At 43.9% G+C, this 22,154-nt stretch overlaps 1 protein-coding gene across 1 annotated transcript; it reads right to left on the reverse strand.

Annotated features, from left to right (window-relative positions):
* Positions 1 to 303: 303 nt before the first annotated feature.
* SLC10A2 (solute carrier family 10 member 2) lies at positions 304 to 20,547 on the reverse strand. Its single transcript, XM_040267278.1, is given in 6 exon segments — positions 304 to 458; positions 2,935 to 3,092; positions 5,435 to 5,610; positions 7,279 to 7,367; positions 12,070 to 12,188; positions 20,002 to 20,547. Coding segments are annotated over 6 exon segments (1,074 nt in total). The 5' UTR covers positions 20,379 to 20,547.
* Positions 20,548 to 22,154: the final 1,607 nt, after the last annotated feature.

The raw sequence follows: 22,154 nt of genomic DNA on the forward strand, positions 1-22,154 counted from the left end.
TGGATTCTAATTTGGTTATTAAATTCCTGTATGTCCTATGTTGGGTTTAGTCTGATGTTCAAGGATATTTTGGGGCCATATTCAAAACCAGTGTATACATATGTGTGTGTATATATATATATATATATAATCACATACATGTGTACAAATATTTGTTACATTACATATTTGGATCACCAGTCGCTTGGTACAAAAACCAATACACGAATTCAATTCAAATTTAAATTTTCACTGTAACTTTTTTTCTGCCAAATATCCTATCCAAACAAATAATTAAGTATTGTTAGAGCTGAAGCATATTCTTTAGGGTGCTTTTTGGTCCACTGGTGTTTGCTTTTCGTCTGGTTGAAATCCTTTATTGACCTATTGGAACGATGACTGAGGTACTGGTTCATTTTCTTTGCTCTCCGGAAATTCCACATTGTTTTTCCTAAAATATTTCTTGTATACCACGTACGCTAGAAGACAATACACAGCAGATGAAGCAAATTTCATAGTAATCAGCTGCCAGCTTACGTTGGACAGGCGTTAAAATTGGTGATTCTAGAAACAGTTGGCATTTTCTGTGGGTGGGAGGCAACTAGTGAGCACGATCCCCACTCTGAGTTCCATGGATCACTCATGGTAAGAGGGGCGATTGCACTTCAGAAGGCCCTAGCACACAACTAGGGGCTGTGTGCTCACCTGATTTCGGCAGGCATCAGTTAGGTTCTTGGTACTAACCAGTAACAACCACAGCAAGCACGTCTTCTGTGCCTACCGTCTCCCAGTTATGCACAGGTCCTCAACAGATAAGCTAAGGTGCATTGTCGAGACCTTGTCTGCTGGTCTGTGTTGGAGGAGTTGAGCTGGAATAACTGTCTCTCCCAGCCTTCACTCACTTCTTCCCATGATAGTGGGGCCTTGGCTGATGGGTGATCAGCCTTCCTCTCTTTCATGAAGCTGCTAGTCTCTCATCACAGCCATTTGTCAGCATATTTTTGAGATCAGCTCACACCTGGACAGACTAGCCTGTGGTTGATGTATCTGTGTGCTAAATGCACCCGTGGGAAGCAATGAAAAGGGGTGGTATTAACAAGCCCAGTCTGGTCATTGTTGCCAGCTGTATTTTCTAATTAAGCTTTATCGATTGAATACAATAAACGTGCTATTTTGTTTTCTAAGTATCTGATTTTTTTCCCTTCTACTTCTCATTTGGTTCTAAAGTCAATAGGGGAAGAGACGGTATTATTTATTGGCACCCTCAGATTTCAGTTACCTCACACTTAAAATTGATATAATAGTGCTATCTATCTCATAGGGCAATTGTGAGATAAAATGCTCAAGCGTGTAGTACAACCTTGGGAGATGACCAAGAGATCAGTAAACGCCAACTCTTGTGATGACACACAGCTGAGAAAGCCAACAGCCTGCTTCCAAGGTCTTAATATGTTAAAATCAATATCTCCATGGTTGGTCCCCACACTTCTAATCTATAAGTTTCGAAGCCACTGAGCTATTGACTCTATTGAATTGAACTTGTGGTTAATTAAAATATTCTACTTTTATTACGAACTGTTTTGAGCCAGGAATCCTCACCTTAGCACTGATTTTATTTAACCAAAGTATTTCCTCCTTCCTTTTTTCCTTCCCTCTTCCTGTCCTTCTTTCCTTTCATTGGTCCAAAAAACATTTAGACTTATAATCTTTTCACCAAAATATGTTTCTCAGCACTGCATGTCCTTAGGAGAAGCGCCTCCTTGTTTATATTCTTGCGGCTAAAACTGTGGCAAAATATAAGACCAATGCTATTACCCACTTTTCCATTATTCCTTCAGCTTATCTCTTAATCCCTGTTGAATTAGTTATCTAACTAGTAAATCTATGTGACTGTCCTATCACCAGTCTACTTTCTCTGGTTTGTCTGCTAGTAGTTATCTGGAAAAATCCCACAGTGCACCAAATTGGGTGCATCTCCAACAAAGAGAAAACAAGGTAATTAGGCCACGGAGCCCTCTGTCCTGGACCGGTGATAACTCAGTGGAATGTTTCTAATGGATCCAGAGGGTCCTATTCTAGGAAGGAAAACTGTGCTTCGAGAATGACATTCAAGGCTGCAGCGTGGAGAACGATTAGCTCCCATGGGCCAGTTGAATACTTATTGGAGCTAAGTGAAAAAGCAAAACTGTACCTCTGGTCATTGGATCGCTTAAGGGTCATGTTAATGTTCATCCGCCTTCACTATGCTGTCCCTGTTAAAGTGCCATGAAGCTTAAAGATGAAGTTTCTTTATTAAAAATAAACAAAAGCAGAGTTTGAAAACAAAGGTCAAATATCACCAGTCATTAGAAAATGTTGAGAAAATTTCAGGCGGGTGAAGGCTGGCAAATGGCACGGGCTAACGGATCAAAGCTATATGCTACATTAGAATAAAAAAAAAAAATCAGACTTGCTATTCCTCGTACTTGAAATAAAGAATGAGTGTGCTTCAGCTGTTTCAATTGTATGGCTACTAAAATATATATAAATAAATATATACATATAAAAATAATATATGCACACGTATATGTCTTCCAATATAACTTAGCCTCATAAATGTCTCTTGTTACACCAATTTTCTGATAAATATGCTATATATGTGTGTGTGAGTGTGTGTGTGCATGCTCAGTCACTCATTGTATCTGACCTTTGCAACCCCGTGGACTGTAACCCTCCAGTCCATGGAATTTCTCAGGCCAGAACCCTGGAATGGGTTGCCATTTCCTACTCCAGGGAATCACTTTTCTCAGTACATCATCTTGATATGCTTAATATCAAGTCATCATAGTATGGGCGACGTTTACCACCCACTTATTTCACTGCCAGGAACAGGGAACTAAAAAATGCCGTACTGGCAACTGCAGGATTCCCCAAGGCAGCGCGTCGCCGTGCAGTGTGAGTGTGAGTGCTCCTCACCTGCCAGGAACAGAGCTGCTGCAATGATCTGGAAGATGCTGTAGATGAGGGGGAAGGTGAATATGAGGTTGAGCTCCTCGGGGGTGAAGGAGAGCTGGACGATGGTGGAGCAGAGCTGTGTGTTCTGCATCCCTGTTTCCAAAGCGACGGTTCGGCACCTGAAGGAGAGGTCCAGAGAACCAGAGTTTCCACCAGTTTGTTCTGGGTGTTGTTGCTTTGTTACTGTGTAACATTAGAAGCAGATATGAGCGTAGAAAACTTACGGTTACCAAAAGGGGTGGCCGAGGGCGGGGAGGGGTAAACCAGCAGTTTGGGATTAACAGATACACGCCACTCCCTATAAAGGAGATTACCCACAAGGGACCCGCTACACAGGGAACTCTAGTCAATATCTTGTGTGTGCGTGTCTGCTCAGCTGCTTCAGTCGTGTCCGACTCTGCGACCCCATAGCCTGTAGCCCACCAGGCTCGTGTGTCCATGGGATTTTTCCAGGCAAGAATACTGGGGTGGGTTGCCTTGCCGTCCTCCAGGGGATCTCCCAGACCCAGGGATTGAACCTATGTCTCCTGCATTGCAGGTGGGGATTCTTTACCCATGGAGCCACCTGGGAAACCCTCAATATCTTCTAACAATCTATAATGGAAAAGAATTTGAAAAATAATATGCACATCTGTATAACAATCACTTTGCTGTACACTGGAAGCTAACACAACACTAAATTATTCTAAAAAAAAATTACTCCAGAAAAAAAAGCAGATATGAGAACAAGTTCATATATATGTATGTATAAATATATCTGTTTTAATGCATTTATTCATATAGTTTTATTTATATTAGACAAACATGTAACTTATTAATATATAATTAGATAATATAGATATTATATCTTTTCTCTACATATACATAGATGAAATCTTACTCTAGTCACCCTAATGATTGCTGTAATAATGAAAAAATGGATATGAGCCTCTGTGAAACCTCTATGACAACCTAGAGGGGTGAGATAGGGAGGGAGCTGGGGGGTGTATAAGAGGGAGGGGACATCAGCCTGTGGCTGATTCATGGTGATGGATGGCCCAAACCATCACTAATTGTAAAGTAATTATCCTCCAAATAAAAATAAAATAAAATTAAAAAATAAACATTAAAAAGTCTTGTGTAAACAAAAGCTGCTGTTACTGTTTTCTCCTCTTTAAAAAAAAATTTGAGGTTTATAATATTAAAAAAATTGAGGTTTATAATATTTCTGGTCCAGAGGAACAAGGAACACCAGTTAGCTTATTTTACTCTGAGCAGTAGACAATATCTTGTCATCTATTTCTATAGTGCACATATGTATAATTTACTTATGTTATATTTAATATGTTGGATAATATTCATTTATAAGTAATGTATACTTATTCAACATAATACTGAGCAAATTTTATATAAATAAAAATTATAAAATAAAACTACATTCCGATGTGCTGGTTGCAGATGAAATATCCTTCCTTGCAGCAGGCCCACACGTGCTAAAACCTGTGTGGATCATGAGTTCATCTAGAGGAACCTTGTAGGTCAGAAGGCCGACGTGGATGCTTCTGCTGAAGTCATTTTGTTTGGAGAATAAGAGTATGTGACTGCAGAAGAGCTCAACAGGCACTGTATGGGGAGGGGTCCAGGAGGATTTGAACAACAAGAGGCAGTCAGTGTTGTCTTTCTGGGGAATGTGCATAATTTAGGAATGAATGCATCTACTCAGAATGATGTATTCAGAAATAGGGTGAATGTTATGATAGGTGAGAAATTTTGAATTTGCCTTGTATTTGCAGCTGTTCTAGGTTGAACTGTATTTTCCTAGATGCATATGCTTAAGATCCTAACCCTGAGGACCTCAGATTTTGACACTATTTGGAGATAAGGTCACTAAAGATACAATTATTAATAGTGAAGACAGATGAGCTGGATGTACCCTAGTTCAATACGACCAGTGTCCTTATAAAAAGGGGGAATATGAACATAGAGACATCCTTAGAAAGAAGGCAGTGTGAGGAGAAGCAGGAAGATGCATCCATCAGCCAAGGGGAGGGACCTGAACAGACTCCCCTTCATTCCTCATAAAGGACCAATCCTGCTGGCACCCAGATTCTGGACGTCTATCCTCTAGAGCTGGGAGACAAATTTCTGCTGTTGAAGCCTCTCAGTTTTTGGTGCTTTGTTTGAGCAGCCCTTGCAAACGCGTTGGGCTTCCCAGGGGGCTCAGTGGTAAAGAATCTGCCTGGGATGCAGGAGATGCAGGCTTGATCCCCGGATCGGGAAGATCTCTTGGAGTAGGAAACACAACCCACTCCAGTATTCTTGCCTGAGAAATTTCATGGAGAGAGGGGCCTGGCGGGCTACAGGCCATGAGGTTGCAAAGAGGTGGACACGGCTGAGTGCGTGTGCACACACCCACACGGAGCAGAATACAGTGGCTAGTACAGAAGAAAATTCCTAGTCTGATTTACTAAAAACACCGTACCTGTGCCAGGACTGACCGGCTATTCTGGCCAGAACAAACCCTAAGGAGTAGCCAGCTATGGGAAATATGGTTCCTATGATCCAGAGTTTGGGCTCTATGATCCAGGCACTCTGGTAGAGCACGCCTCCAACCACGGCTATGAGCACTATGAGCAGGGCGCCTGTGATGGATCCAATCTGGAAGAAAGACACAACAGTAGCAACAATCGTGAGTCAAAGCAAACTCAAGTACTCTTGTGGGAGAAGAAGCCTAATGCTCTCTGTCCTTCTGGGAAAATGAGAACAGTGACCCCTCTGTGTGTCTCTTGCCCAATGGTCATGATAGACCCATGGGAAATGCTGGTGCTTACTCCATGCTTCCAGTTATAGGAAGATTTATAGGACCTGCTGTTAATCTCAGTTAGCCCAAAGAAGATTTCTACTTGCAAATCATCCTTGTCACGGCGGGGAGAACCCACTCTAGGAAGAATCAGAAGACCTGGCTTCCAAATTCACCTCCCTCTGCCTGCCTTCCTTAGGTCAGTCATGAAACCTCTCCGAGTCACAGCTTTTTCATCTAGGACTGAAGTTGAAATCTTGCCCTAGTCACCTTTTATGATTGTCTTGGTAATGAGAAAATGGAGATGAAACTCTATGAAAGTTAAAAAGGCATGGGCGAGCCAAACCAGCGTTATTGCTTTCTCCGTTTCACATTAGAAAAAGAAAAAAATGGAGATGATATATATATATTTTTTGTGTGTGTGAGAGGAAAAAAAGAACACACTAAATGGCTTATTTTACCCACTGGGAAGTGGAATCTGTCCATATATATACATCTTTTTTTTTTCTTTTGAACTTTTTATTTTGTATTGGGGTATGGCCAATTAACAGTGTTGTGATAGTTTCAGGCGAACAGAGAAGGGACTCAGCCATACATACGGCCCATGTCTATATATCTGTATCATCTATGTCCATCTCATCTGGTTAGAATATAGTTGGTAAAAGGGAATGAACGGTTACTCATTATATATATCATCATTTGTGTATATATATATAATTTTCTATCTATATACGTGTGTAATATACACACATTATATATTTAATATATTTTTATATCTATATATATACACTTACCCACATACACACACACATATATATGTATATAAATATAAAATCTATCAATTGCCAGGCACTGGATTGGCCATACAGATACAGGGGAGGGAAAGACATGACCTATTTTCTGAGACAGCTGTCTAGATGTATTTTATAATACAAACCCACATGCTGCTGCTGCTGCTGCTGCTAAGTCACTTAAGTCATGTCCGACTCTGTGTGACCCCATAGATAGCAGCCCACCAGGCTCCCCCGTCCCTGGGATTCTCCAGGCAAGAACACTGGAGTGGGTTGCCATTTCCTTCTCCAATGCATGAAGGTGAAAAGTGAAAGGGAAGTCACTCAGTCGTATCCGACTCTTGGTGACCCCATGGACTGCAGCCCACCAGGCTCCTCCATCCATGGGATTTTCCAGGCAAGAGTACTGGAGTGGGGTGTCATCGCCTTCTCCAACAAACACACATAGCAGAGGTAAAATAAAGTGCTGCGGGTGTACAGGGTAGAAAAAAGCCAAGAGGTGACATTTGATCGGGGTGAACTGAGAATCCCAAAGGGTGGATAGAAACTTGCCATGTGGACAGGGAAGCGCATTCCAGAGGAGTGGGCTGCATGTCTACTAACAAAGGCCCCTTAGAAGGGGCTTTCTGATTCAGTGAGAAAACCAGTTCAGCTGATGGAGAGACGCGTCATTGCAGCGCACACGTTGGGGCCCTGAGTGTGATGCCTGTGCCACGAGTGACATGGGACGCTTACCTTAAGGATGATCTTGGCTTTACGGGGCCACTTGTGGTTAACATACATTCCCACGGAGACGGGAACAACAAGAGCCACCAGAGATACACCTGAAGGTGACGGAGAGCAGTGTGATTGACAGCACGCAGCACAGGCAAGATGAAAACAAGAATAAGCGGTCTCCAAAAGGTTTAGGATATAGATCAGACTCCTTTCTTGAATACACTAAATAACTGAAAAACAACCAACCTCCCCCAAACTCTACTTCTTCACCTACTCCAGTAAATAATTCAATATTTCTGGTGGAAAAATCGATTGTATTGATGATATAAATCCTTTTCTTGAATCCTAGATTATTTTTTTTGGACTTCCTTATACTATCAATTGATATCTTTTAGTTTCAACATGTCAGCATTGACAGTTTCAAGTTGTCGGCTTATTTGGCTTTGGAGTTTTATATCCTATGAAAAATATCTTTTCAAAGTGTGTGTGTGTATGTGTGTGTGTATTCTTGAGGTGTACAAGGATGATAGTTAACATCTGTCTGTTAATTCACAGTAGCAGAAATAAAAAAGTTCAGGATTCTGCAGGCATTCTGTGGCTAATGACTTTGAGTTAAGATTGACTAGGGTGATTCAAACCTGCAGCAGAGAGGTGAGACAATAGGTTGAAAAAGCATGCTTTAAATTTTCCATGAGATAATATATTTGGCGACCTCTCAAGTAATTATACTTCTTTGCAGGAACGTGCTCACCCAGCCAGATAAAAGCGTCATACTTCAATTTCTTCATGTTAAATTTACTGCTGTTCTTGTGACATGTGGTTTGTTTCTCCTTATTACTTAACACTCATTTGTCCAATGGCTGCTTTTATATAATATACCACCATACAACTTGTAACTTCTCACAGGCTGTTTCTTTTTCAGATATCCTCTTAAAGCACCAGGAGAAAGTGGAGTCGAATAATGCAATTCTGAGAGTGGGTGTCGCTTGGTACTGGAGTAGATTGAACTAGGACTGGGAAATGGATTCTAGATTCCAGGGCTGTAAATGTCAACTTAAAACGAATATAATAGTGATAAAAACATAATGTCTTTGCAGCCTTCTGGCCCTCCTGGCAGTATAAGGGTCTGCAATGACTTTTTCCCAGAAATTACACAATGGGATTAAGTAATAGCTAAGCGTACCAAGAGCAGGAAAAGAAAAAAGAAAAATAGGAATGAAAGAAGAAGGAGAAAATGGTGGAATAAAGGAAATGAAAAAGGGTCACTGATGGACACACTGGTAAGAGCTCCTAGAAAAATCCCCTTTGGAGGCCCTTGCATCCCGCTCTTGGGAGGAACAGTCTTCCTCTGGGTCTCCAGACTGTTCCCTAAAGGGATGTTTGTCCGCCTTAAAGGAAAACCATGCTGATGCATGTCAACTGTCCTGTAGCGTCTTCCATCTGGGGACCGATACTGCGATTGGAATGTGAGTGTGATTGGGCTTTGGTGATGTATTTGTCACATGTTGGGTCTGTGCAAAGGCAGCCCAGCTCCCTGTTCGGCCCCTCTTTCCTGAGTCTTTATCTTTTGGGGGCAGCCTGAGGCTACAGGATACACACGCAAGCAGGACCAGCTGCTCAAGTCAATGGCAGAATTGCATTTCTTCTTTTTATCCATACGGGACCGCATAAAGTTTGAAAGTTGACTCAGAGTTGGCTGGAAAAGACGCACTTTGCCCTTCGTCTCTTTCAGAGTGCGGGACTCCCGCCTGGAAAGGTGGGTTGTTGTCATCCTTTACTCCCCAGCAGGCTGGATCTTGTGTACCTTATTCTCCGGGTACCTGAGCTCTCTGTGGCAAATACCCGTCTATTTCGATGTGAAAGCATCTGCTTACAGTCATGCCATTTGAACCATAACTGGGTCTTTAATCAAGTTTACATGGCAGGTACCGGAGGGAAGAAGGGAGAAAGAAAAAAAGAGAAGGAAAGAGAATGGGGAACAGAGTCACGTGGTGGAACCTGGAACCAGACAGACCCAGAGCGGGACCTTATTTACAAGCTGTGAGAACTGTGAGTCCTTTATGGCCCTGAGCCTTGGTTTCCCCATCTGTGGAATGGGTGGCATTCTGTCTCACGGTGCTGATGTGAGAATCCGACGGTGAAGTGGGTGCACGGTTCCTGGTCCTAGACTTCTTCAAATGCTTTGAGGGAGGAGGAGAAATAGCAACTTGCTGCAGTGTTTGCGGTGTTACCGGCTGCGCAAGTGGCCTTGGTCTCTACCTAGCTCTCATCCTCTGAAGGGACTCAGGGCGTGTTTGCTGAGTTATCAGAACATCAGAAGCACCGTATGGGAGCTGGGCAAAATGGCCTTGCCCACGGAGCAGGGTGAGAGCAGACGGGAGGTCTACTCCCAGCTTCCCCGTCATCTTGGACAAATTAAACATATGCCCTGAGCCTAAATTGCCTCTTAGAAAAAGTCATGATAACGTCTTGCTAATTAATCAGGTTGTGTGTTTTCCACATTAAAGGATAGCAAGAAGATTAGGTTGGAAAACAGGCCCGGACAAAATGGTGAATAAGCAGAGTTAATATCTTTGTTTGGCAGGCTCTCATTGAAGATTTTTTAAATCTTTTCCTCTTTGTTTCTCTTCACTTCTATTTTCTTTTCTTTTTTGCCCTTCATGTCTTGCATGATGACGTCTTTCTCCTTTGGGGTACTAATGACTCTTTCTCACTTTCTTTTCCTTGCTATCAATCATTCACACTGTAGTTAGAATTTCCCAATATTGCCATGGGGCATTTCCCAGAAGGGAATGAATATTAAGAGGAGGATACTTTAAGACTTAATTTTTTTCTTAAACAAGTGATTTAGAATTAAAAAGTCTCATTCAGCAGACAGGTTCTGTGAGAAGTGTACACCACTCAAACAAATTACACTCTTTAGGAAGGTGCCCTTCCCAGGCAGCAGGCTGGGGGTTGAGCAGCATGAGGCCCAGGCAGGTGGTTGTGCAGGGTCAGCTAAGGCCTACTTGCAGTAGATGACACCTGGCAGGAAGGAGTTCCCTGGGGTCAGTAGAAGGACCACAGGAGGGGAAATCCCATATTGAACACGTGTGCCAAAAAGAACTGCTTTTGGGGAAGGATGGGGAAGGGGTTGTCTAACGGCCATGGTAGGAATAGAGAGAAAGTAGAGAGCATCTGGAGACAGATTGTCCCCAGGGCGTGTGCCAAAGTTTATTCTGATTCAGTTGTGTAGACCTGAATCATGTTTTTTTTTTTTTTTTTTAAATCACAGAATCAATCTTTCTTAGAAATGGAAGCCATCCAGTACAGCTTCCCATGCCAACAGGAATCCTTTTTACAACCAGCCATCTTTCTGAGGCACCATTCAGTCTTTGCTCACATGCGCCCTTCCATGGGACCTCCACACCTCTTTGTGGCAGCCCATTAGGGAGACGCGTGTCTCCAAGGGCAGCAGAGAAGAGACTCTTAGCACACCAGCAATGGGTCCTGATGTAGTAACTCACCTACATCTCTCTGCGATGGTCCTGGTTCTGGCTGATACCTGCTTTTTGTAGACCAGAAACTATCCTGTCCTGCCCTTCACCCCACATTCCACCAGGGACCTAATCTCCCACCATTATTTGTTCCCCTAGAAATAGAAAAAAGCCCTTTGGGTGTGGAGGTGACCGTCTGGGAGCTGAGACGAGTGGACACAGAGTTACAGCTTGCACACTGGACTCCTGGGACCGGATATACAAGCTGGGTCGGTAGATCATCTTCTGAATCAAGACATGGTCCCGAGGGGACAGTTATAAACAGTGTGTTTCACCTGAAGGCTTCTCATGGCTGTTGCTTACTGGGTGCCCTATTTTGAAATCATTAGTGGAATGTTTTTCCGGATTACTTTAACTTGAGTATTTGGGAGCAAACTCATTCCCCCTGGATTAGTTGTGCTCTGGGTTATGGGAAGGACAGAGCCTCCTGTGCACCAGGCTCCAGTATCCTTAGCTCCAGACAGCTGTGCCCAGGGGTCCCTCCCATCAGCCCCTCTCCCTGGTGATTTCAGTGGAGGAAAAAACTGATTCTCCCATGGTCTCAAGGTTTGGAATTCAGATTCTGCTAATCCTCATTCAAACGCAGGCGAGACTTGTCCTAATGCCCTTTGCTGTTGTTCAGTCACTAAGTCATGTCTGTTCTTTGCAGACCCCATGGACTGTAGCACACCAGGCTTCCCTGTCCTTCAGTATCTCAAGGAGTTTGCTCAAACTCATGTCCATTGAGTCAGTGATGCCATCCAACTATCTCATCCTCTGTCACCCCCTTTCCCCCCTGTCTTCAATCTTTCCCAGCATCAGGGTTTTTTCAAATGAGTCAGTTCTTCACATCAGGTGGCCAGAGTACTGGAGCTTCACCTTCAGCATCAGTCCTTCCAATGAATATTCAGGACTGATCTCCTTTAGGATGGACTGATTGGATCTCCTTGCAGTCCAAGGGACTCTCAAGAGTCTTCTCCAACACCACAGTTCAAAAGCATCAATTCTTCAGCTCTCAGCTTTCTTTATGGGTCCAACTCTCACACCCATACATGATTACTGGAAAAACCGTATCTTTGATTATATGGACCTTTTTCGGCAAAGTGATGCCTCTGCTTTTTAATACACTGCCTAGGTTTGTCCTAACTTTTCTTCCAAAGAGCAAGCATGCACAGACAATAGAGGGTGTGAGAGGTGAGGTCTAGCCGAGGCTGAGCCTAGCCTGAGAAGCTAGCCAGGGGCAAGCAGAGGGGAGCCTGGCCAGGCTCAGGGTCTGGCCCGACAAGTGACTTACCTATGTTATCATAGGGAATCACGATCATCCCCGTGTCGACCCACATTTTGGTGTAGATTAACAGGCACAGCGGCATCATCCCCAGAGCAAGCAGCGTGGAGCAGGTGGTCATGCTGACGCTGGAAGGAAATGGGCCCGTTGACACGGTCACCTGGGCTTTCCAGGGGAGAGGTGGTTTCCTTTCTCAACCCATGATCAGAGAGTCCTGCCAAAGACTCTCTCCAAACCGTACCATCCGGTCTGATGGATGAAAATATATATGTCCTGTGCAGACCACACCAGGGACAAGACGGTGACATCTGTACTGAGTCCCTTTCTATTTTGTCTCCCTCCCCATTGCTTCTCGGGCCTCCCTCGGTGGTTCAGACATTAAAGCATCTGCCTGCAATGCAGGAGACTCAGGTTCGATTCCTGAGTCAGGAAGATCCCCTGGAGAAGGAAATGGCAACCCACCCCAGTATTCTTGCCTGGAGAATCCCATGGACAGACGAACCTGGCGGGCTATGGTCCATGGGGTTCACAAAGAGTCAGACACGATAAAATAACTAATACTTTCACTTTCCATTGCTTCTCAAGCATCAGAGAAGATATTTTGTGACAACTTAAACTCATTGTTAAATGAGGTACAAGGTGCTTGGACATGCTGCCCTGAGAACCTCCAATCAGAGAATAGCAAACATATTTACACCTGCCAAGACTTCATGGGCTTTGGCGTGTCTGTCCAGCTTGAGATGAGATGGGTCTCCACAGCCCCTGAAGGAGAACGAATGTCCAAGGGAAGAAGTCTCGGTGTCTTTCCTTAAAGCAGTCAAATTATTCCTTGACCCACTCCCCCAAAGCTTGAGAAAAGGAGAGGAAACTGACTTCAAAAACCAAAGAGACCAGGAGAGCAGTCAGGGTGGACCTCGTTTCTACTTCTACTAAGAGATTTAGCAAATGGATTTCAGCAGAACCAGGGTCTGGGACTTCCCTGGTGGTGCAGTGGATAAGAATTCATCTGCCAATGCGGGGGGAAATGGGTTCATTCCCTGGTCCGGGAAGATCCCATATACCACGGGGCAACTAAGCCCAGGAGCCACAGCTACTGAGCCCGTGGAGCACAGCGATTGAGGCCCAAGTACCTACAGCCTGAGCTCTGCAAAGAGAGAGGCCACCGCAACAAGAAACCTGACCACTGTAACCAAGAGTAACCCCCACTCGCCTCAACTAGAGAAAAGCCTGCACAAGGCCACGAAGACCCGGGGCAGACAAAAATACAGAATAAATAAGTAAAATTATATATAAAAAACTTCAAAGAGAAGCAAGGTCTGGGAGTCTCCTCCCAAGAGCATCCGCGTGTGAATGAGTGGACCTGGCTGAGTAGGAGGACATTGGCTCTGGAGGTGGAGGGTATCGAATGATGCCTCTTTAGCACCACTGCGTGGATGGAGGGCTTTCGTGTTAAGGGCGTCTTCCAGTCTCTGCAAGGTACTCAGGGCATGGTGGTGGTGGGTGCATAGACTCTTCCCAGGAAATGGGGCCCTTAGACGGCTGGGCCCGACCCTGCCCAGCTCGGAAGCAGGGCTGGCCACCTACGTGATTCTTAGCTTACATGACTTCTCTTGGCCAGTTTCCTTCTCTGTGAAATGAAGATCATAATCGTTACCACCTCACAGGCTGAGGGACCCAGTGTGTCCAGCGCTTAGAATGATTCAAGGAGCTCATAAAAGCCAGTTAGCCCTAACCCTGTCTGGCCACTGGGTATGTGTGAATGTGTTTCAGTACAGAGAAATTTTTCTGAAAAGCCCTCTAATAGTTGTAGCACTGAGACTATCAGAGTAGTAATTTCTTAAAGGGATTATACATGGACTTCAAGGAAAATATTAAATTAGTTATACCACCAGCTCCCCCTCCCCCCATCCCCCTCAAAACCCCCAGTTTTTACAAAATAAAGAATAGGGCAATGTTTATCAGGGGGCTTAACTTGCCTGATAATCTTTTTTAAAAACAAACAAACAAACAACAGAATAAACTCATTTAAAATATGTTTAAAGGATTTAGAAAAAAAAAATTTGTCTCAGTAGAGCTAAAATTGTGTAACAGTAACCAATGCTGAGGATGTATGTAAAGTATTTCCAAGAGGTTCAGTCTATTATGGTGACAGGTTACCTTAACTTAGATACATGAGAGGATGCTAAAGGCAGAGTCCTATGCCAGAATAAGAAGTGAATTTGTCATAAACTGTGCTTGATCCTACTTATAAGTAAAATCCTGGAGTTTGTAGACAATTTTTCCCCCTCTCTCCTCCTTTGTCATTCTCTTTTTTATCTTTTATTTTAAAAAATAAATTGGGATGGATTTAAAGTTATTCCCATAATCAAATTACTTTTATTCCAGCACATCCAATATGCTTTCCAGAGTGGAGATGACAAGAGCAGGGTAGAGAAGGGGGCACTGTTCATTACCTAGATCACAGTGAAGAGAAAGGTGAGTCTTTTTTATTTTCAACCATGAGAACACCTTTTGAGAGGAAGTCTGTTTCTCTCCTTATTTTTCTTTCAAATTTCTTTGTAAGAGCTTCAATTCTGACTCATTGCCAAGACAATTTGTGAAGTTGTATCCTGGTTTTGAGTTTGGCAAGAGCAGTTTCACAGAGGCCAGGAGGAGGGCCAAGGCAGGAGCTGGAGAAGGGGACGGTTTAGATTTAGTGGCCACGGGGAGTGGTAAAACACTGCAGAGGACACGAGAATAGAAGGGTTGAACTACTCGAAATGAGATGAAAACCAACTCAGATAAGTGATTTTAAGGAGCAACGCAGGAGGATAAATTAACAAAAGGAAAAGGTCATTTTAGATAAAAAATCAGAAGTACTGCAAAGAGCAAGGAGGAGAAGGCAGGAGGAGAAGCGGATGACAGAGGACGAGGTGGTTGGATGGTATTACCAACTCAATGGGCATGAGTTTGAGTAAGCTCCGGAAGGTGGCGAAGGACAGGGAAGCCTGGCATTTTGCAGTCCATGGGGTCGCAAAGAGTCGGACTCAATTGAGTGACTGAACAACAGCAACAACAATAAACAGCAAAGAGGTCAGCAGTGGAAGTACTATACCATGCGTTTGTATTTACGTTGGAATAAGAGAAACATAAGAAAAAAAGAAACCTCTTGGTTTAAATTCTTGTCTTAGCCCTATTCACTACCAGGGAAAATTTTTTTCCTTCTTGTTTTCCTTTTGGAATTAAAAGAAAGCAATAAATGAGAATTCAGTGAATGTTGAGGAATTTGGGGAAGTCAGTGATAAAAATTGCAAAAGACTGTAATCATATTAGAAATGAAACACCAAGTTTGAAACAGCAAAAGAAGTGAATATAGGTGAGGCTGGACAGCAGAAGCGATGACATAGAGTGAGCATGGAGCGGAGGCTCAGAGTCTGGACAGGGATAAATGGATAGATCTGGATTCTGATTTGGACTCTCACATACACTGACTATTACCTCTGTCAAGGTTTGGAGCCTTAATTTCATCATTTATCAAATGCAGAAAGTAATAGTATTAATACTAACATATCAGATTAGTTTGAAGATTAAAATACACTGGTTGGATGGTATCACCGACTCAGTGGACATGAGTTTGAGTAAACTCCGGGTGCTGGTGATGGACAGGGAGGCCTGGAGTGCTGCAGTCCATGGGGTCACAGTGAGTCAGACATGACTGAGCAACTGAACTGAACTGAACTGAACTGAGCTTATACTGTGAGCGGCTCCTAACAGCGTCTACTAAGTGTTTGCCAGTAAATAAAAAGAACTGCTGCAGAGAGAGGAAAGGCTTGGTTCTTTTGAGGGGAAAAATAAAGGGAAATTCATATAGTGTTGAATTAATTCTTAAATGAGAGCTGGACCTATATGTGGTCAAAATGGGAGGAACTGCTTTGAATTTGTGTTAAGCCCGAGGGTCAGTCTAGAACAACTAAAATAATGGTGAACACAAAGCTGGAAGATAAAAAAATATAATGGCACCTGGATAAAGAATAAAGGAGGTGGTAGGAAAATCTAGAAACTTTTCCTACTTTTCTAGAAAGTTTCCTACTTTCCTAGAAAATGATGGAAGGGAGTGTCGACTGTGCATCACAATAAAGGAATTAGGGGGGAACAGGAGAACGGGTGCGCAGGCAGCAGTTCCCCAAAGAAGTGAGAAAAAAGAAAACGGGAAGGAAAAGTCTTGGGGTGGTGTGGCGGTGGTTTACTTGCTAAGTCTTGCCTGGCTCTTGGGACCCCATGGACTGTAGTCCACGGGCTCCTCTGTCCATGGGATTCTCCAGGCAGGAATACTGGAGTGGGTGGCCATTCCTTCTCCAGGGGTCTTCCCCACCCAGGGACCGAACCTCCATCTCCTGCACTTCAGGCAGTTTCCTGCTTTGCAGGTGGGTTCTGTAAGGCCTGAGCCACCAGGGAAGCCCGTGCGGTGTGCCCAAGCCAGTGTTAAAGAAAGGGAGATTCAAACACAGGGCAACTCTGCGTGTAGGGCAGACACAGCGGTGGGGCTCTCTGTGCTCGCTCCCAGAACTGTGAGCCTGGGCCTCTGGCTAATTCACCTGAAAACACCTCTGTTTCTCCCCGAGACATTCTGTGCCTAATGCACCCGTGACAGGGCTAGAACAGGTGAAAACACCTGTTTCCTGAGCAGATTCCCACGACAACTTTCTAGACTGGAGTGAAGGAGCTGAACTATTACGTCAGTGAGCAAGGATTCTATTAGCAAGGTCTCTATTTTGTAATGCGTGCGCGTGCGCGCGCGTGTGTGTGTGTGTGTGTGTGTGTGTGTGTGTGTGTGTATAGTCACCAGAGACTGCCAATTAACGACTTCCCTGGCGGCTCAGACAGTAAAGCTTCTGCCTACAATGTGGGAGACCCGGGTTCAATTCCTAGGTCGGGAAGATCCTCTGGAGAAGGAAATGGCAACCCACTCCAGTATTCTTGCCTGGAAAATCCCCTGGACAGAGACGCGTGGTAGGCTGCAGTCCATGGTATTGCAAAGAGTTGGACACGACTGAGTGATTTCACTTTCACTTTCCCAGGTTTTGGAAGAGATGATGGGGTGAGGGAGAGAGAATTTGATTTCCTCCTGAAACCACACCCAGGAAAGTGAAAGCCAAATGATATTGATTTGCTCCTGTTCCATGGTATCTGCTCAACTAGCGCAGGTACCTGTTGGTATAATCAGTAACATCTCAGCTGCCATTGCTAGAATTTAAGTCCCAGAGTACAGAACTGGAAATATAAAGGTTAGATAGAACTGTATTCACACACGTGATCATGAGCCTTTAGTTATCCACTGCTCACAAGGAAAGAATAAAAAATGTTGGCAAACTGTTTCCCAATAGCTGAGATGTCACTTTCTTAATTTGCTCTAAAGAAAATCTATTTTTTTTTGAAGTTGGAAAATATATTTAGAAGTATACTTTTCTAAAATATATTGTCTAAAGAAAAATATTTCAACAGTTTTTCCTCTAACAGATGCAAGGCATAATGCAATTCATCGCCTTCATCGTGGTATAATTTAACCTCTTTTCAAGGATTATTATTCCTGATACAGTATTACTTCTTCCACTAAAATGCAGCAGTGTCTTCTGAGTGATGGGTTCATACAGCTGACTGTCTCTAAAAGAAATGAGGGCTTCCCTTGTGGCTCAGACAGTAAAGAATCTGCCTGCAATGCAGGAGACCTGGGTTTGATCCCTGGGTTGGGATCCTCTGGAGAAGGGGATACCCACTCCAGTATTCTTGCTTGGAGAATGCCATGGACAGAGGAGCCTAGGGGCTACAGTCCATGGGGTCACAAAAAAAAAGAGCTGCTGTGTTTTGTGAGTTGTCTTCTTCTCTTTGGAGGCATTTTAATCTTTAAATTGAGGTCAGGATTTGGGGGAAGCTTGCTGCCATGAGACACAATCCTGACCCTCTAATAGCTTGCCCCGCCCCCAACTTCCTATTTCTGTGCTGGGTAAAGGCACAGCAAAGCTTGAGAATTGGGCAAGCAAGTAGGTCCTGTGTGAAGAACGTTTATGAGATCAAGCAGGATTTACTTTGGGTGTGCCACGTCTTTCACTGGGTCTTGTGCGAGTTCCAGAGAGGTGAAATTGCTAGAGAGGTATGATGACTGCACTGGGCGGGTATTGGTGTTGTTCATAAGACAAGGGGATCAGTGGAGTGCACACTTTCCAGGATGAAAATTAATTTTCAACACCGCAGTCCTATAAGAGGACTTCTTCTGACTTGCTGAAGGATTCATCTACCCTGATTCAGCTGGGGGTTTTCCACTGCAATTTCAAACTCTACTTCTGGCTCTCTTATTTCTTAATATTTTTATTTCTTACAGGAATTGTTATGCAGGGGAAGCAAGATTACATAACCATTTCCTGTTTCCAGAGAAATAGAATTTCCTTTAAGCCACAGGAAAGTGTGAGTGAGAACCTTTAGATAAGGTTTTACTGTTTCAGCCCCCAGAAGGGAATCTACCCCCAAAGCTGATCAACTCAGCACCAAACACACTTTTCTGTCTTACAGATGATCACACGTGTAGCCTTACATGGAGATACAGGCTCTTTCATTTTGTTGAAAAATTGCATTATGTAATATTACATAAAAGCTGTTTGGTGGCAAAGTCCTGTCTTCAACTCACTTCACTCCCCTCGACTCGCTTGTAGATTCCCACTGCTGTGCCTCCATCCGGGTCACACTAAGCTGAAATGTAAGGAGGCCTTATTGCTATATGGCGGTTCACAGATTAACTAAACCTGAACAGCACTTGCCATCCTTTGCTCTTCACAGGACTTTCATTAGGGGAAAAAAAAAAAAATCTGTTACAGGGAAGAGATGGTACTTCCTTATGTGAGAGAGATGTAACGTGAAGATATACGGTTGGTATGATTTTTCTAAAGCTTCCGGAGAAATGGGCACCAGCAGAGCTTGAGGTGGTGGGCTCCCGTGTGCCCACTTGGTGCTGGGTCAATCCGGAATCCAGTTTGACAGTTTGCGGTCATTCCATTTCTCCACCGTGAGCGTCTCTCTGAGTGTTGTTGCTGAGGGGGTGAACAGAGCCTGTTGCCTACTGCTCAGGCTTTAATAAGCACACATTACCCTGATACCCAGCTGGTTTGCAGAAATGCACACCTTTCACTGGAAATGAGGAATGGTGAGGGAAGGAAAAACGTATTTGTCTACTCAACTTGTAGCATTAAAATTCTTGGTCCCCTCCCATTAATGCTTCACCTTATTCCGATTAGTTTTTTCCCCCTCAGTGCTAGTTCAGATTAGCATAGGATGAAATGGACAAACATTGCAATTAAGATTACTCTGTGGGAAGCAGAGAAACCATCCTCTGTTTATTTTATAGGAAGGTAAGTCTAATTTTTAAAAAAACTGCTGTAGTCTTTTTTTTTTTTTTGTAATTTAATGCCAGTAGAAGTGAAGCAAATGCACATTTAAAAAAATGTTATTTTAGATTTTATACCAAGAGAAAGCTTGTCTAAAAAAACTGGCTGTGTTTGGTCATGGTCTCATCCTAGGGTCTAATGTTTACTGGACAGTTTGATTTCATGATTGCATTCAGGATGCCTCATCACTGCAAAGAAAGTTGTTTTTTTTTTCCTGATTCCAAGGAAAACTTTCTCAGGTGTAGCTTCTGGGTTGGAAAGAATTTCTTTTTTGGAAAAACTTGGACTCTTTTCCCAAAGAGAAATATCAATTAACTGAGTTAGATTGAAAAACATGAACACAGAATAGAACCCATAAATTCACACAGCTCAGCAGCCGTGCAGGAAGGCGAGTTAAAGGCATTTCATCTCTTGTCTCAGCTGGACCCCATATCCACGGCAGAGCCGACGGGCATTCACAATGCCACAGGCTACCGAGAAGGTTAATTCAATGCCATTAACGCGGTACTGGGAGGTTTACAAATCTTACCTCAGGTCCATGTCGCCATCCACCCAATAGGCCAAGATGTTGGAGGCAGTCCCTCCCGGACAGCATCCCATGATGAGGACCACTACGGCTTGGATGGGGATGATGTCAAAGGCCACGGAGAGGATGAATCCCGTGAGGGGCATGATCCCGAACTGGCAGAGGAAGCCAATGCAGATGCCCCACGGCCGCTTCACGTGCCCGAGGAACTTCTTGAGCTCCACGTTGCACCCCATGGAGAACATCACCAGAGCCAACAGGGTGGTCAGGACGGCGCTCAGGACCGCACTTAGAATGGCGTTGAAGTTGCTTTCTGGTACCAGACAGGACGTGCCATTGCAGACTGTTGCGTTGGCCAAACACACCATTGAGTTATCCATTGCTGGCTGTTCTGCTCAAACGCTCACTGAGGTCCACAGCAGCTCCAGTCCACTGCTCCTACCGGATAAATACCGTCCACTCTGACTGCATCCAACTTTTAAACCCTTTTCAAACATGTGTCACCTGGTGTCTCCTTCTAAAGCCTCCTCAGAGAGGCAATAAAAAACAATAAATGCTAGAATGTCAGTTTCGAGAGGTAACCTTACAACACAGCACAAATTATGAATCATAAAAGCCCTGCCAAATTATTGGCCCAGACAGAGAATTCTAATTAATCATTTATTAGCATGATAACGAACTGTGCATTATAAAAAGAGCTGTGTTAATGTTTAATGCTGGGAAGCTTTGTTAAATAATCTCAGCTAAGTGACACTTAAAATCAACTTGGACTATTACAGAAGGGGCCTGTCTCATCTCTGTGCAATATGGGGGGCTGGGTCCTGAGGAGTCCAGTGCCTTGAGACAAATTACTGATCAGTATCAGACTTTGTGCTAGAACCCAGACCACCAAGTTCCTCCCCAAATAGTTTTCCTTCCACATTGATCTTGTTTGTGTGTGTTGGTCTATAGTGATTGTGGAAGGAATATTTAAGTTTGAGAAACTTGTAGGGTCTTATTGCACACCTGTGGGAGAGTAACCCACAGAAGGGGAGGATGTTTTCTGTGTTGTCTGGTGGAAAGGCTGGCCAGGAAAGCCCCATCAGTTATAATTATGTATGCATCACCATGGTAACAAAGGGCTTCATGGCCAGAGAGATAATACAATTATCTGGAGAGATGAACCTCAGAGGAGTAGGTCAAAGTGATGGGTGTCAGGAACTGGAATTAAAAATTTGGGGGGGGGGATAGGGATCTGAGGTTCTGAACCAGAATGCTTTCCTTAGGGTTCAAAGAAGATAAAAAAGGAAAGCAGAAATTCTTCCTGTTCTCGAAGCTTTACAACCCAATTGTTGGGTCAGGGTGCAGCCCAAGAATAAAATTTAATGTTTTGATTGTGATTTGCAATTTATAAGACAAACTCTAGTTTATTATTCAATTTAACACCTTAAGTAGCATTAGCATCCCCATTTTACAGATGAGGACTGAGGGTCTAGGAAATGTGGTGCTTTATTCAAGGGTGGAAGTGTAAGATCAAAGTGTTAGTTGCTCAGTCATGTCTGACTCTTTGTGACCCCATGGACTGTAGCCCGCCAGGCTCCTCTGTTCATGGGATTCTCCAGGCAAGAAGACTGGAGTGGGTTGCCATTCCCTTCACCAGGGTATTTTCCCAACGCAGGGACTGAACCCAGGTCTCCTGAGTTGCAGGCAGCTTCTTTACTGTCTGAGCCCAGCAGATATTAACTGGAAAGCTGAAACTCAGTTTAGCCTGGTGGAGACTAAGAGAAATACCTTAAAAAAGGGTTTCTCTGAACTCTGAGGACTCAGGAATCACAGAGGGTCTTGTTAAAATGCAGATTCTGAGTCTGGAAGGCTGGGGTGGGCCCCAGGCGTCTGCATGTCTGATGAGCTCCCAGTTCAGGGTGAGGTTGCTGATCTAGGCATCACACTGGTCTCAATACCCACGTTAGGGTGTCGCCAACTGCACCCAAGCTGGTGAAAATCAATTTACCAGTTACTTTCGTACTGAAGAACTTACTGCAAACAGCGTTTACAGAGCAACTCGATGTGGGAAATCAGACTTTGTCATAACTTGAGTGAACGGGAGCTGTGGGCAGTAGCGGTGGGGGCGGTGAGAGATGGGAGTGCCAGCCACTAAGCCAGCAACAGAGTCAACT

Source organism: Oryx dammah, unplaced genomic scaffold (genome assembly GCF_014754425.2).
Source record: "Oryx dammah isolate SB20612 unplaced genomic scaffold, SCBI_Odam_1.1 HiC_scaffold_24, whole genome shotgun sequence".
Classification (NCBI taxonomy): Eukaryota; Metazoa; Chordata; class Mammalia; order Artiodactyla; family Bovidae; genus Oryx; species Oryx dammah.